The sequence below is a fragment of the Zootoca vivipara genome, chromosome 4, assembly GCF_963506605.1.
Source record: "Zootoca vivipara chromosome 4, rZooViv1.1, whole genome shotgun sequence".
Lineage (NCBI taxonomy): Eukaryota > Metazoa > Chordata > Lepidosauria > Squamata > Lacertidae > Zootoca > Zootoca vivipara.
In genome coordinates, this window is record NC_083279.1 from 63,053,727 (window position 1) to 63,070,601 (window position 16,875).

General features: G+C 42.4%; 1 protein-coding gene across 2 annotated transcripts in view; it reads right to left on the reverse strand.

The window, feature by feature from the left end:
- Nucleotides 1-16,875, reverse strand: part of CD247 (CD247 molecule) — a 50,639-nt gene that overhangs the window by 9,063 nt on the left and 24,701 nt on the right. For both annotated transcript variants that reach the window (XM_035116377.2, XM_035116376.2), the window contains exon 2: nt 2,224-2,327. In XM_035116377.2, coding sequence (XP_034972268.1) covers nt 2,224-2,327 — 104 coding nt within the window. The remainder of the gene's footprint in view (nt 1-2,223; nt 2,328-16,875) is intronic.

Here is a 16,875-nt window from a genome sequence, read left to right on the forward strand (position 1 = left end):
TCATCTTTTCATAACCCTCAGGAACTATGCATACATTGTGATATGCAGAGCACCAAGCTGTTAAGAAGATCAAATATGTTTTAGGATACTAATAGAGTATTGAAAAGTTTCTCTGCAATGTTCTTGCAATCTTATCCTAACTTTATTGGCAGCTAAACAACCTTCTAGTGCCTATGTTAGAGATTTACCCATTTGTTGGTAAATGGAAAAACAGTTCCAAAGTACTGTTCATCGGGAACCTTTTAATGGCAGTATGAAATCTCAAATGTCCAAGAGAAAAAGGTTGTTTTGTTTTGTTTTTAATTAGTTATTACTAACTGTTTTCTTGTGTAACAAAAAAGTACATATAGCATCTCCACTTTCAGTTCATAGAGTCTTTTTCACAGTTCGTTTACATTCAGTATGAGGCACCATTGTCGTAGACAAGCGGGGGGGGGGGCAAGGGGCGGGGATAAGTGGCAGAAAAAACTACTCTCATTTAACTTCTCTCACACAAAAAAACATGAATAAACTCCAAATTCTTGCACCTCTCATCCCGAGAATGATGGGGAATTCCCAACACTATATCACCTACAAAGTGCACCACATAATCCCATACATCCTAGAAGATGGAATGAAACAATGGGTGCACAATCTGCACATGGAAATAGATAAAACCAGAAACACCCCCACTACAGTGTACACAAGAGGGAAAGTTGCGTTGAAGGTTGGCAACAGGACTGCACCTTCCCTTCTCTCTTGTCGTACTGCTTGTCTCTGTATATATAGCTTACCACACCTGTGTGTGAATATGAATACAGAGTGGGGAAAGGCAAAAGATTCAGTCTTTACATTGATAACTCAACTTGCAAAGGAGTCACCTGAGTACCATAAACAGCAACTGCCACCAATTAAAATATCTTTCAGTAGGTTTGAAGGGATGGTTTTTGCTTTTCACTTGGCCAATATCTGGGGCTGGAAGCAAGCAGCTGGTTGTCAATTGACTTACTCCTCGATCAGAATCTCAGTGGGTACTTTATCATGCCCTCCCTAATCACCATCTTGACTCTGCAATGGGCAGAAGTTTTGACTCCAGTAGTTATAAACAATGTGTATCAGGCAGTGGGAATGTGAACCAATTTCTTTACCCTCAGGCTAGCTCATGAAAGGTTTCCAATGTTAAGATCAGCTGTTTTCTGCTGGAGGCAAGCATTGCGGCCCCTTCTTGCCAATTTTGGCCACTGCCTATTTTTACTTCTTCATTTAAAGCTTTCTTCTGTATTTAATGCCAGTGAGAAAAGGGACCAAGTTTTCTGTCATATTAAGTTGCTTCCTGCTTATAGGTCAGCAGGGGGGAACTTCCAGGCCCATCTTCCTCATTAGGTCAGCCACACTTCTCCATTCGGCCAAGACATGCCCACACAGAGGACTGAAATCTGCACATCAGCAGATACACGGGGTGTTCAGTCCTGCTTTCTGCAACCTCATCGCTACCTACCCCCAAACCTGACATCAGAGGTACGCCAGGTGTATACGGTTTGGGAAGGGGAGTCTCTTGAGCCAAATGGAGAAGACTGGCAGGTGAAGTTTAGTTTGCAGGCCAGAGATTTCCCACCTGGTCCTAAGGAAAGAATGAAGAAACTGCAAAGTGCCAGGCATCTCCAGTGACTTCTCAGGAAACCCTCCTTCAGGAATGGGGAACTCTTGATCCTCCAGATATGACTGAATTTCAACTCATCAGCCCCAGGCCCCCAGTCAGCATGGCCAGTGGTCAGGGGTGATGGGAATTGTAGTCCAGCAACTCCTAGAGAACACCGGTTTACCATCCTTGCATGACTTCCTTGTTCCATCGAGAGATCCTAGACTTGGGAGGATCCAGCAAGTTTAAAGAAACCTACTGCTGAGTGGTGAGAGGTTCCTTAGCACAAGGCATCTTTGAATTCCTGGGGTTATACATGACTGTATAACCATTCAAAGCATTATCCAGCATACCAAGTGCCCAATGGAGTGCTCTGTTGAAATGCTGAAGTTTCCAAACACTATGGATAACCGTTTTCTCGAATGAATCCAAGTGCCCAACGGCTCATCGGTGCTCATCCTCTATTCTCATGTTGGAAAAAGTGGGTGGAATTGGTGCAGGAAATTGAAGATGCAGAGTTTACAAATAAAAATAAGGTTTCACAGGTCATTCCTTGTATGTTAAAGATCAAGTGTCTTCCCATTTTAAAGAGGCTTAGGACTCACCTTTACTTTTACAAAACAGGCTGTGATGATTATAGCATAAATCATGAGGATCCCATCCAGAATGTAGCAGAGTCTTGGATCTGTCAGGCCTAGTGCATTGGCATCTGCATTAAAAACAAAGAAACCCATGTGTTGATTATTCAGAAAGTTGCCCTGTACTGAGTCCAGAGTCAAACTACTGGTTCCCCCTCGGTATTGTCTACATTGACTGGCAGTGGCTCTTCATGGCTTCAAATAGGGGTCTAGCCCAGCACTACCTGAGAGGTGCCACAGATTGAACTTTGGGCATTCTGCATGTAAATCAGGCACTGCACCACTGTCACTCCCTAAATATGAACACTCCATGTTATAGTACTTACAAGCTGGAGTGAATGAGCAAAGAGCAGGGAATGTTTTCAAGCAACTGTGATCTGTCCTCCACTAGTGACTAGAGATCAATAATACAAATGATAACTGGGCAAATTAACAGACAATGAGGTTGAAAGGTTTCTAAGAATGACCACCTCCAGGTTTCATTAGAGTTGTGATTGAACAGTTCAAAAGACAGTAACATTTGCATGAATCGGTACCAATGTGCTGTCAAAGTGTAAACAATTAATGGATGACACAAACACTAACGGCTGCCCCATCCCACTTTCCTGCAGCTAAATGACCAAACTCCACATTGTGTCAGTCACATATTTTAACAAACAAATTTTTCTCCACTTTATTTTGGAGTTAAAAAAACACCAAGCAAGCCCCAGTTCTGGCTCAGCAAGTTCCCTAGATTGCAAGATCATGCTGGTTTTGTTGCTTAAAAACATCCCCTTATCTGACTGCTGGTTACCCCCAGATGTCCTGTTTACAGTAACAGTTGCCTAGACCATGGGTAGGCAAACTAAGGCCCCGGGGGCAGGATCCAGCCCAATTGCCTTCTATATCCGGCCCGCGGGCAGTCTGGGAATCGTGTCCTTTTATTTAAAATGCATCTCTGGGTTATTTGTGGGGCATAGGAATTCGTTCATTTCTTTCCCCAAAATATAGTCCAGCCCCCCACAAGGTCTGAGGGACAGCTCCCTACTGAAAAAGTTTGCTGACCCCTGGGCTAGACTGAGATGCTTATCCCCATCCCTATCTAAAGACTCATCCAGCCTGTTCAATGGTTCCTAGAGAAACACTGCAAAAAAGGATGCAAGTACAGTATACTGTATATCCATATTCACATTTGCCTGCTCTAGAGGAAAGATTACAGTGCTGTCTTTGAAGCAGCAGAGAGAAAATTGAAGGTGGGGATTAGAGGAAAATTCAGTACTCAGGGACTCAGATCCAAATAAAGTTACACTAAAGTCCCAGTGAAAATATTCGAAAGAGTATTGTGGCACCTTCAAAATTTATTATGGCACAAGCTTTTGTGAATTCCAGTCTCAAATGACAATGATCAAACAGCAAGCTCTAACCCTTAACTGGTCATTCCAGAACAAAGGAGCTTCCAATGGAGACTGAAATGTGAAACCACTGAATTACAATTCATCAAGAGACTCAGTGGACTGAATCAGGGCAGGGTTTTTTAATCGCACTCTGTGTCATTAATCGGCTTACCAATGCCAGGGTTTTCTCATCACCAACAACTTTTTTGTGAATGGTCAAATAGCCATTTGTATACAGTACTTTTATGCACTTTCATTGCCTTTTGATCTGACTGTTTATATTTCCCTCCCCACTACCATGTGTATAGACACCTGCACTTCAGCATAATGCTTAATGCATCTGATGAAGTCAACTGTAGTCTACAAAAGCTGCTGCCATAATGAATGTATTAGTCTTTTAAGGTGCTGCAAAACTCTTTGATGGCAGTTTGCTGCAATGGCCTCATCTGGCTTCTCAGGAAAATGAAATTAATTGAACTTAAAAGAATTGCATGAAATTGAGTATAGATTTCAATGGGACTAAAGCACAATCTCAATAAAGACCAGTTAAAGGCTGATCAGAATATACACGAGTATGCATCACATGGAACAAAGTCAAATTACAGCAACATTTAAAGAGGACAGTCTCTCATACATGTACACCTTCATGTTTTAGGGCACGTGATTGTTCTCCAGGAGTACTGGGCCGCTCTCTGGTTCATATATTAATAGAAGCAATGAAAATTGCAATCCAATGCATGTCTACTCAAAAGATCAAATGGAGCTCCCAGGTTAATGGGTATAGCCATGGTTCTCAAACTTCTTTCTCTGGGCCACGCTTTCAGAATAAAAATTTGCTCGCGCCACACTTATTTTTTTAAATAATACATTTAGGATTATCCTCAGTATCACTTGATGTTCTTGTTCTCATTTGTAAACATTACCTAAGCATGTTCTGAAGAAGAAAAAATACTACACTGCAGGCAGTGACTGTTCTAGGCCAGTCCAATATGTGTGCAACTGTGCACGCATGCATCGCACCAAACCTGGAAGTGACAAAAAAAATATCCCAAAAAGTGTCTCTTGGTAAAAGTAAGCCTCTTCGCACATTGTTTCAGTGGTCTGTCATGACAGGGTTTTATTTCACGTTTCAACCAAATGAGGTCATAAATTTCCATTCTTGTGGAAACTGCCCTACTCATGCTGGCTCCAATCCATGTGTGGAGGGGCTGTAGTTCAGTCATGGAGCACATGGTAGTGGGTTCAATCTCTAGCTGCAGCTGAGAAAAGCTGCTGTCTGAAGTACCAGTGAAGAACTGTCAGTAGGTGTAGACAGTACCAAGCTAGATGGAAGGAACTCAGGCGGTTTAAAACAGTGCCATGAGGTGTGAGCATCCTTTTCAGAGAAAACTACTGAATAAAAATAAGATGCACATCTTAACAAAATACTGAACTCTTTCAACCCTAATAGGAAGGGTCGCCCCCATAAGAGACAGGTAAAAACAACAGCAGTCTATTTCCCAACATATTAGCCTGCTGATGTTTCATTGTAACAAGATAGTTTTGTTGAAGTACGAGATTGGAAGTCACTATAAAGGAAAGGAAACCTGTGCGCTCGAGGTAAAATGGAGCTCAGTTTCTGACATCAGTGCAAAGAGTTCCCTTGGCTGTTTGTGGCATTCGGTGTGGTTACGCTAAGTGTTTACAGCCCCCTCCACTCTGATCTGACAGCTGTGCCTCCTGCCTGCAAGGTTTCCTGAGTGCAACGTTTCCTCTACTAGATTTCAATACCAAGGGCAGCAAAAGCTTATGCCATAAAGCAGGGATGGGAAAGCTGTAGCTGTCCAGATTCAGCCACACTGGCTACAGTCTGGAAGTTGCCATACCTTGTCAGACCATTAGGACCCATCAAGCTCAGCATTGTCTGAGACCCAACTAAAAATGCTGGGCATTGAACCTGAGACCTTCTGCACACAAAGTGAATGTTCTATCACTGCTCTACCCTTGCTGAAATCCAACAACGCATGGGAGGGGCAGAGTAAGCCCCACCTCTGCAATGAGGTGCTCCTTTTTGTTGCTAATATTGTGAGCACCAAGGATTAAGAGCCAGTAGGCTGAATTGCAAACTCCAAGATATGTAAGAAAAAGCAAGATTCTGAAGAGATGCAGGGCACAGTTTCCTCCCACTCTTGTAAAATAAAAAAATTCCTTCAGTAGCACCTTAAAGACCAACTAAGTTTATATTATGGTATGAGCTTTCGTGTGCATGCACACGAAAGCTCATACCATAATATAAACTTAGTTGGTCTTTAAGGTGCTACTGAAGGAATTTTTTTATTTTGCTTCGACTCAGACCAACACGGCTACCTACCTGTAACTCCCACTCTTGTAAACATACTTCTACATCTACATCACACTAAGAACCAAAGCAATAGGAAACTTTCATAGAACAAGAAAAAGGGGACTCGAATTTAGAACAACTGTCTAGCCAAAAGCAAGTTGTGATCGTTTCTTCTCAGCCGAGTTCTTAAAACACAAACACACACAAAAACCAACAGCATGTGAACACGTGTCTTCCTGAAAGTCCAGGGGAAATATATGAACTTTGAAACCTGCCTTCATGCCACAGCAGCCATTCTTAACTCACTCATCTCTTGAGGGGGCTGGCAGCAGCATCAAAAACAGTCACATTCAGAGGAGGTGAAACACACACACATGCACAGCTGTTTCAATTCTAGAAGACTAGAACCAAAAGAGATTCACAATGTTAGCAAACGAGAGCAGAGTTTGTGCAGAAGTAGGTGTGAGCCAGTTGAGCTGCTGTCAAAGCCCCCACGAGCAATTCTCCTCATGGCCCATTTCCCCACGCAGTCTCCATGTAAGCATCCAACATACAGATTTCCTTCCCTGGGTGTAAATTTATTCCATAGCCTAATAAACAAATGGCTTTGCCACCCTAGTGACATTATAGTTCATAAGTGAGCTGAACTTCATTTCTTAGACTTGGGGGTAGACGGAACCCCACGGTACATGTAACTATGGATGTTTTTAAAGCATAAACATATATGTGCAGGATCTGTGAATCAACACTGGGTCAATCTGAGCAGAGGTGTTGAGAAAATCAAACATATATACTGCTTGAGGCATAAGTATATTCCAGCTTAAAACCAGGCTGAAAAGCTCTTCTGCTTCCTTAGAAAAGGACAAAGTCCACAAAAATGTATGCTGTAATAGATTAGTTATTCTTTGAGGTACTGTTTTGACAGAATGACTGGGGAAAATTTGGCCTTTCAGATGTTTGCCAGACAATATAGCTCCCATCATCACTAACGGGGGGGGGGGCTAATGGGAGTTGGGGTCCAATAACATCTGGTGGGGACAAAATGTCCCACCTCTGGTCTATAATAATGTTCCAAATCATGGTAGCAAACTTACTTCACTTACTAGATTATTGTCTAGAAGCTAGACAAATACATGGGGGAAATAAAGATCAGGCCCTGCTGGGCCAGAAAGGTTCCCACCTCTGGTCTGGATAACACAACCTTGATTTTTACAGGCTTGTTTGTTAATACTTTAATTTATTGTTCATCCATGGCATTTGAGGGGGGATTTAAACATTGCAAACCACTTTGGGTGAGCTTGCCCCCCAAAAAAACCAGTTTTAAAATATGATTAAATGACATAACATAGCATAATCCCTCCAGTAAACAGTTGGTGAAAAAGGGAGAACGTGGCTCTTGGTTCTAAAAGAGCCACTCATCAGAAGTGTCTCAGCTTTTCATATCAAATGAAAGAGCTCAAATCAATGCAAGAGGTTTCAGGACACAAAGGCACACAGGCAACCTATGCTGTATGTTAAATGAAACCATTGCTTTCATGAACAATCTTGTAAAGTTAAGGAATAGTTGGTTTTCCTCTTATTGAACTATTGCTTACTTCAAAAATACCCATACACTCATATCTGTTCTTCTCTGTGCTAGAGATCATTACATTGGTCTCTGAACAGCAAGTGGAACCTCTATATGAAAGATAGAAAATGTGACTTTTGCAGCAAGAGCTGTACAAGGGTAAGCTGATGCACACTACATTGTCATGTAAGTACACACACAAGATACTGCACGCACCATGCTATAAACGCATTATGCAATCACAATAACAGTTCAAATGATTTAAGATGACATTTTTTTATCCCATCTAGAAAGTGGAAGAGAATTATGGGCACTGCAAGCTGACAGAAATGGCATTCTCCTCACATTACTAGGACATGGAAATCATGTTTTTTGCCATTGCAAAGGACGAGTTCCCTATCATCTACATGCAGGTCGTGAAATCTCAGGAAAATCAATTACCAAATTCAATCACCTAATTGAATTAGCTCAGAGTTTTCCATCTCCTTATTAGCAGTTATTGTCCATCTTCCCAACCCAGACAGTGATCTTTTCACTTGTGCTCAGCATCCATGCCTTCTGAAAAAGTCAAGTACAGCATTTCCCATAAATTCCATTTTCTTATCCTCCAACTTACTACTATACATACATACATACCGTGTTTCTCATATTATAAGACACATCTTATATTTATTTTTTCCTCAAAAAACACACACTATGGCTTATTTTCAAGGGGTGTCTTATTTTTTTCCTCCTCCTCCTGCCATGGCCGGCATTGCTGCTGAGCCTATCACTATGTCTTATTTTCGGGGTATGGCTTATATTCCTTGAATGCTTAAGAATCCTGCTATGGCTTATTTTATGGGTATGTCTTAAAATATGAGAAACAGGGTACATACATACATTTTATTTGTATGCCACCTTTCCATAGTTCAAACAATGCTCAAGGCAGCTTACAACATAGCAAAAGTAGTACTATGTCAGATTCAAGAGTCAAAACACATAAAGGAAAAGGTTAAGAAACAGGAAGCAGAAAGTCGGAATGAATGGACAGCTCTCCCGAAGAAGGACTGAAGAAAGTGGAAGCCATCAAGGATCAGTATTAAGGCCTTGTTCATTAAAGACCTGGAGGGTCATTAAGGCTTTATGCATTAAAGATGAGCAGTGAGGTAGCAGTTTGTTTGTTGTTGTTGTTTAGTCGTTTAGTCGTGTCCGACTCTTCGTGACCCCATGGACCATAGCACGCCAGGCACTCCTGTCTTGCACTGCCTCCCGCAGTTTGGTCAAACTCATGTTCGTAGCTTTGAGAACACTGTCCAACCATCTCGTCCTCTGTCGTCCCCTTCTCCTAGTGCCCTCCATCTTTCCCAACATCAGGGTCTTTTCCAAGGATTCTTCTCTTCTCATGAGGTGGCCAAAGTATTGGAGCCTCAGCTTCAGGATCTGTCCTTCCAGGGAGCACTCAGGGCTGATTTCCTTAAGAATGGATAGGTTTGATCTTCTAGCAGTCCATGGGACTCTCAAGAGTCTCCTCCAGCACCATAATTCAAAAGCATCAATTCTTCGACGATCAGCCTTCTTGATGGTCCAGCTCTCACTTCCATACATCACTACTGGGAAAACCATAGCTTTAACTATACGGACCTTTGTCGGCAAAGTGATGTCTCTGCTTTTTAAGATGCTGTCTAGGTTTGTCATTGCTTTTCTCCCAAGAAGCAGGCGTCTTTTAATTTCGTGACTGCTGTCACCATCTGCAGTGATCAAGGAGCCCAAGAAAGTAAAATCTCTCACTGCCTCCATTTCTTCCCCTTCTATTTGCCAGGAGGTGATGGGACCAGTGGCCATGATCTTGGTTTTTTTGATGTTGAGCTTCAGACCATATTTTGCGCTCTCCTCTTTCACCCTCATTAAAAGGTTCTTTAATTCCTCCTCGCTTTCTGCCATCAAGGTTGTGTCATCTGCATATCTGAGGTTGTTGATATTTCTTCCGGCAATCTTAATTCCGGCTTGAGATTAATCTAGTCCAGCCTTTCGCATGATGAATTCTGCATATAAGTTAAATAAGCAGGGAGACAATATACAACCTTGTCGTACTCCTTTCCCAATTTTGAACCAATCAGTTGTTCCATATCCAGTTCTAACTGTAGCTTCTTGTCCCACATAGAGATTTCTCAGGAGACAGATGAGGTGATCAGGCACTCCCATTTCTTTAAGAACTTGCCATAGTTTGCTGTGGTCGACACAGTCAAAGGCTTTTGCATAGTCAATGAAGCAGAAGTAGACGTTTTTCTGGAACTCTCTAGCTTTCTCCATAATCCAGCGCATGTTTGCTATTTGGTCTCTGGTTCCTCTGCCCTTTCGAAATCCAGCTTGCACTTCTGGGAGTTCTCGGTCCACATACTGCCTAAGCCTGCCTTGTAGAATTTTAAGCATAACCTTGCTAGCGTGTGAAATGAGCGCAATTGTGCGGTAGTTGGAGCATTCTTTGGCACTGCCCTTCTTTGGAATTGGGATGTAGACTGATCTTCTCCAATCCTCTGGCCATTGCTGAGTTTTCCAAACTTGCTGGCATATTGGGTGTAGCACCTTAACAGCATCATCTTTTAAAATTTTAAATAGTTCAGCTGGAATATCATCACTTCCACTGGCCTTGTTATTAGCAGTGCTTTCTAAGGCCCATTTGACTTCACTCTCCAAGATGTCTGGCTCAAGGTCAGCAACCACACTACCTGGGGTGTACGAGACCTCCATATCTTTCTGGTATAATTCCTCTGTGTATTCTTGCCACCTCTTCTTGATGTCTTCTGCTTCTGTTAGGTCCTTACCACTTTTGTCCTTGATTATGGTAATCTTTGTACAAAATGTTCCTTTCATATCTCCAATTTTCTTGAACAGATCTCTGGTTTTCCCCATTCTATTGTTTTCCTCTATTTCTTTGCATTGCTCATTTAAGAAGACCCTCTTGTCTCTCCTTGCTGTTTTTTGGAAATCTGCATTCAGTTTCCTGTATCTTTCCCTATCTCCCTTGCATTTTGCTTGCCTCCTCTCCTCCGCTATTTGTAAGGCCTCGTTGGATAGCCATTTTGCTTTCTTGCATTTCCTTTTCCTTGGGATGGTTTTCGTTGCTGCCTCCTGTATAATGCTACGAGCCTCCATCCATAGTTCTTCAGGCACTCTGTCCACCAAATCTAAATCCTTAAACCTGTTCCTCACTTCCACTGTGTATTCATAAGGGATTTGATTCAGATTGTATCTTACTGGCCCAGTGCTTTTTCCTACTTTCTTCAGTTTAAGCTGGAATTTTGCTATAAGAAGCTGATGATCTGAGTTACAGTCAGCTCCAGGTCTTGTTTTTGCTGATTGTATAGAGCTTCTCCATCTTTGGCTGCAGAGAATATAATCAATCTGATTTCGATGCTGCCCATTTGGTGATATCCATGTGTAGAGTCGTCTCTTGTGTTGTTGGAAGAGAGTGTTTGTGATGACCAGCTTGTTCTCTTGACAGAACTCTATTAGCCTTTGCCCTGCTTCATTTTGAACTCCAAGGCCAAACTTGCCAGTTGTTCCTTTTATCTCTTGATTCCCTACTTTAGCATTCCAATCCCCTGTAATGAGAAGAACATCCTTCTTTGGTGTCATTTCTAGAAGGTGTTGTAGGTCTTCATAGAATTGGTCAATTTCACTTTCTTCAGCACCGGTAGTTGGTGCATAAACTTGGATTACTGTGATGTTAAAAGGTCTGCCTTGGATTCGTATCGAGATCATTCTGTCATTTTTGAGATTGCATCCCATTACAGCTTTTGCCACTCTTTTGTTGACTATGAGGGCCACTCCATTTCTGCTACAGGATTCTTGCCCACAGTAGTAGATATGATAGTCACCCGAACTGAATTCGCCCATTCCCTTCCATTTTAGTTCACTGATGCCCAGGATGTCGATATTTATTCTTGTCATCTCATTTTTGACCACATCCAGCTTACCTCCACTCATGGTTCTTACATTCCAGGTTCCTATGCAATATTTTTCTTTACAGCATCGGACTTTCCTTTCGCTTCCAGGCATATCCGCAACTGAGCATCCTTTCGGCTTTGGCCCAGCCGCTTCATCAGCTCTGAATCTACTTGTACTTGTCCTCCGCTCTTCCTCAGTAGCATGTTGGACGCCTTCCGACCTGAGGGGCTCATCTTCCAGCGTCATAACTTTTATATGCCTGTTGTCTTTGTCCATGGAGTTTTCTTGGCAGGGATACTGGAGTGGCTTGCCAGTTCCTTCTCCAGGTGGATCACGTTTAGTCAAAACTCTCCACTATGACCTGTCCATCTTGGGTGGCCCTGCATGGCATAGCTCATAGCTTCTCCGAGTTATTCAAGCCCCTTCGCCACGACAAGGCATTGATCCATGAATGCCTTGGAGCAGTTTGTTTAGGATACCAAATTGTTCAGGGTGGTTAAAACAGAAAGGGAATGCAAGGAGTTCCAAAAGAATCTTTTCAAACTGGGTGAAGGGAGTAAAATAGCAAATACAATTCAATTTAAGCAAGTGGAAAATTATGGATTGGGGGGGGTCAATTTCACACATATGTTCACAGGGTCTGAACTGGCAGTGACTGGCCAGGAATGAGACCTTCAGGTCATAACAGAGAGCTTGGTGAAGGTGTTGACCTAGTGTGCAGCAGTTGTGAAAATCCTGTGCTTGTCCATATCATATGCCATTATACAAATCTATGGTGTTGCCTCACCTCGTAAAGAACATTGCAGAGCTGAAAAAAACTCAGAAAAGGGCAAGAAAAACAATCAAGGGATTGGAGCAACTCTCCTGTGTGGAACGTTTACAACATTCGTGGCTTTTTACTTTACAGAGAATGTGAATTAGAGTTGACATGAAATAGATGTATAACATTATGCATAGTATGGAGAACATAGGTAGTGAGAGGTTTTCCCCTCACACACACAATGCTAGATGGGATATCCAATGAAGCTGGATGTTGGGATGTTCAGAACAGGCAAAAGTAAATACTTATTCACATAGCATGTGGTTGAATTATGGAATTCACACCCACAAAAAGGTAGTGATGGCCACTAACCTGGAGCACTTTAAAAGGCCTGAAAGAGGAAAGACAGCAGCAGTTTGGTGGCAGGCAGGAGGTGGTCTGGGGTGACACCCACCGCATACTAAGGCAGCAGATGGGTAAATAGTTACAATATAATATTTATTATTTATACCCCGCCCATCTGGCTGAGTTTCCCCAGCCACTCTGGGTGGCTTCCAACCGAATATTAAAAACAGTACAGCATCAAACATTAAAAACTTCCCTAAACGGGGCCGCCTTCAGTTGTCTTCTAAAAGTAAAATAGTTGCTTATTGCCTTGACATCTGCTGGGAGGGTGTTCCACAGGGCGGGTGCCACTACCGAGAAGGCCCTCTGTCTGGTTCCCTGTAACCTCGCTTCTCACAATGAGGGAACCGCCAGAAGGCCCTCGGTGCTGGATCTCAGTGTCCGGGCTGAATGATGGGGGTGGAGACGCTCCTTCAGGTATACAGGACAAGTCAAGGATAAGGAACCTCAGATCCAAGGGCCTTATGCAGCCCTCCAGGCCTTGCTGGCTGGCCCTCAAAACGTCTCAGCTGGGCCCAGATCTACTTTTGCTTCTGGCCCTGTTCAGCACTGGACACAGCAGACATAGGCTGCCTATGGAGGAATGTGACCCTTGGGCTGACCCACCTCTGGTATGAGCAGATATTCCCTTCCTACATTATATTCACTCACCTGCTGCTGACCCATTAAATGAAGACTAGGTTATATCACTGTACAGGGTCTGCTCGCTTCTCACGCAGGGAGCGAGAAGTGTGGCCGGAATACGTACAGCCACAATATTAGAAAAAACTGCAGAGTAAAAATAGCTTCAGCCATTCCGACCTCAGCAGCTACCCAGCAACTTCATTCCTTTCATATTAAGGTAAGTTTAACTATTTTTAGGCCTTCAGAGGCCTTGTACAAAATATAGAACTGCAAAGAAAAAAGAAAAAACTTCACCAGCCAAGTACATCCATGTGTCAAGTGATGATTTGTGAGTATGAAATGACTATTCAACAATCTTTTCAAAATACCATCCAGTTATACAGCTAAAACCTTCACCCACAATGGTGAAAGGAGTGCACATTTGGGTGGTTGAGGCTGCTGTTTTAAAAGCAGACACCACAAACCTGACGTAAAAGTGCTTCTCAGTATCTTGGCATATGCTTTTCTAAATGGACATTTAGGAATAGTGTAAATTTCAATAACGTTTCTATTTTTATTATATTGTGAATATGAACTGACGTTTTTGTTCTGGGAGCTTTTCTCCTGTTTTTCCCCCTTTTTGTTTTATGTGTGTGCGTGTTTTCTTTTTTGAATAAATCTATAATTTAAAAAAAAAATTTTTTTTAAAGGAATGGTGTAAATTAAAAACCTTAAGATCCCCACATGCGACAAGAGCAGATGGATATATTTCATTATGGTGATATGCACTGGGATAAGCCAGTCGTGTCCTGTGAAGATGACCATGTCTGTAAAATCTATGCATATACCATATGCAGCACGGAAAGGAGGTGGTCAGGAGAGAAAATTCCCCATAGACTCACTTCTGTCATGTTTCATGTGAGTTGGAACAAAAACTTTTAAACTCCATCCTCAAAATGAATAGGGCTGAGTTCAGAGAAAATATATTTCAAATGGGAGCATTCATGCAAAATATTTATCTTTTATGAAGAGTGGAATGCAGCTTCCCCCTGCGCCAACAAAATGTAGAAAGAAACTGCCCCCTCTGTCCCTTTTGTGCCTCCCCCAATATTTTTTTGGTACTACCATAAACTGCTGGAAGGTTGCAGCACCTGCTGTGGATGTAGAGACTAATACGGGAGACTTTTTTGTTGCAACTGGGGCAGATGAAAGCATCCAGTTATGCTTCTGCTGAAGCACCACAGTGTTTCTTCTCTCTGCTCTCTTCCCAGCAGTCATTCCTCCTGTGGTCACTGCTGTGGATACACAACCTGACTGTCTTTCTGCAGTCACTGTGGTTGTCTGCAAGGGATTCCCACATGGCAGCCTTCATGTCTCATTTGCAGACATCTTTGTAATACAGAGCTGGTGCGTCAACGGGTCTGGTGCCCGAAGCCAGCTCCTTGTAAAGCACGTCCTTGGGGATCCTGCCATCTTTCATTCTGTCGACATGACCAAGCCAGCGTAGACATTGCTGAGACAGGAGTGTGAACATGCTGGAGATGTGGGCTTGGCGGAGCACATCTTTGTTTGAAACTCAGCCCTGCCATGCGATACTCAAAATCTTCCTGGCACAGTGTATGTGGAAGGCATTGAGGTGTCATTCCTGACGGTTGTAAGTTGCCCACGACTCACTTCCATAAAGTAATGTACTCAACACACAAGCTTGGTAGACTTTCATCATGGTATTGAACATTCTCCCATACCCTTTTGGAGAGGCAAGCTATTGCCATAGCTGCCTTGCCAATACACTTGTCCAACGAGTGTGAGTGTGTGTGTGTGTATAGATACACACACAAATCAATGAGGCTTAAGTGGGAGATGGATCCAAATAATCTGAGAAAACATCTCTGCAATCTTAAAGGTCCTCATTCCTTCATGATCTTTCCTTAAATCCCTAATTAATAAAGTGGCCACAAGACATCTGTTGGATCTGAGGAGGGGACTAACACAACAGAAGCATTTTTCACACACGGAGCATCAAAATCAGTAAGACATATTTTGACCTACTCTGAAGGACTCATTTGTATACACATGTACATGCCCTTACTCGAAAACTTTTCACTTGGTTGAGTGGCAGTGAAAAGGTAAACGGCCTTCATTGTGCTCCAGGGATGTCAAGTGATACGAAAGGTCTGTCTTATTTAATCAGTAATGGTCATTTCATACACACAAATCACCACTTGATGCTGCAAACAAATTACTGTTTGATGATGAACACAGTGTATGAATTCAGATTTAGTAGGACACAGAAACAGTCTTCTTGTCTCAGCTTCCCATCTACACACAAACACACCTTTGAAGCCCAACGTATCTCACAATGGTTTCCTCAAGGAGAGATATTTATCTAGACTCCACCTTCCTCAGCATAAGTATGCTGATATACTTGTTAGAAAGAGACTGATGAGAAAAAGACACAATTGCTTAAGACTGTTCTTCTCAGAATTTCACATTCCTTTTGGAGAATGTAATAAATTGACTATTAAAGTCAGAAATCAATACAAAAAATTGTATAGTACATAGATGAATGTCCTGTATTATTAAGAATATACAAAGAGATTATACAAAGTTTCAAAGAGCAATAGGGCCGATATAAGCAGTGGTAGGTCAAATTATAGCAGCCCATCATTCCTCTTATTTATATGAGGCTGGGCCAAAATTTTGATCCCCTGAATTTCCCCAAATATTAATTCCCTGTGAAAACATATAGCAATCTCCTGCCACTTCTAGGGGGAGGGAAGACATTGTGTTTGGGAGAGGGGTTAAATTTTTTTGCTTATTATGTTATTTATTTTTACACTGTAAACCACCCTGTGATCCTCAGATGGAGAGTGTAAAATAAAATAAATAAACTACTTTTTTGTGGGGGAAGCAATTATCTCACTGGGTGCTTCCACATGACCTATTTATTGGGCTTTCATCCTGATTTGCTTGCAGAAAGCTTATACAAGAGGGGTGGAACCTCATCCCCACATGCCAATCTTGACCCTCCATCTGGGCTCTCGGTGCAGTTTGGGCCCAGAGAGATGGGCAGCAGTTACAGTGGCAAAGAGAAGAGAGCCCTGGATCCAGCACTAAACATGTGTAAGAGCACCTGAACACAATCCCCTCTCTCATATCTTTATATAAAGACCCACTCAAGAGTGAAAGAACAAGCAAAAGCCAATACTTCGCCCTCCTTTCCTAATGCAGAAACCACCCCCACCCTGCCCCCTCAACCACAGCAGGAAGACACATTGAAGCTGCAGCGCAGGGGACGCTACATCAAATCACCTTTGAAATTGCCCTTGAAAGAGTCATGCTAAGACCTCCTAAATGGTTTCCTCCTGCAGGATCCAAAGCAAGTTCCCTCCCCCCTCCCCATTTGTTGGATTCAAAGTCACTAGCATAAAAGCCACATCCTCGGCGCAGCGCTGCCTTGACTGGTAACCAATGTGACTTTCACAGCTAGACACAGTTAAGTGCAGCTTGGTGGGAAAGAAACAGAAGAAACAATTAAGGCAGAACAGGAAAAAAGTGCAAATAAAAAGAAGTTATGGAAAGAAAATAGAAGGAATCTGGTTAGCAGGCAAAAATATGAGAAGGAATGTTAGGTGGTTAACTCATATCTGCCATACATCCA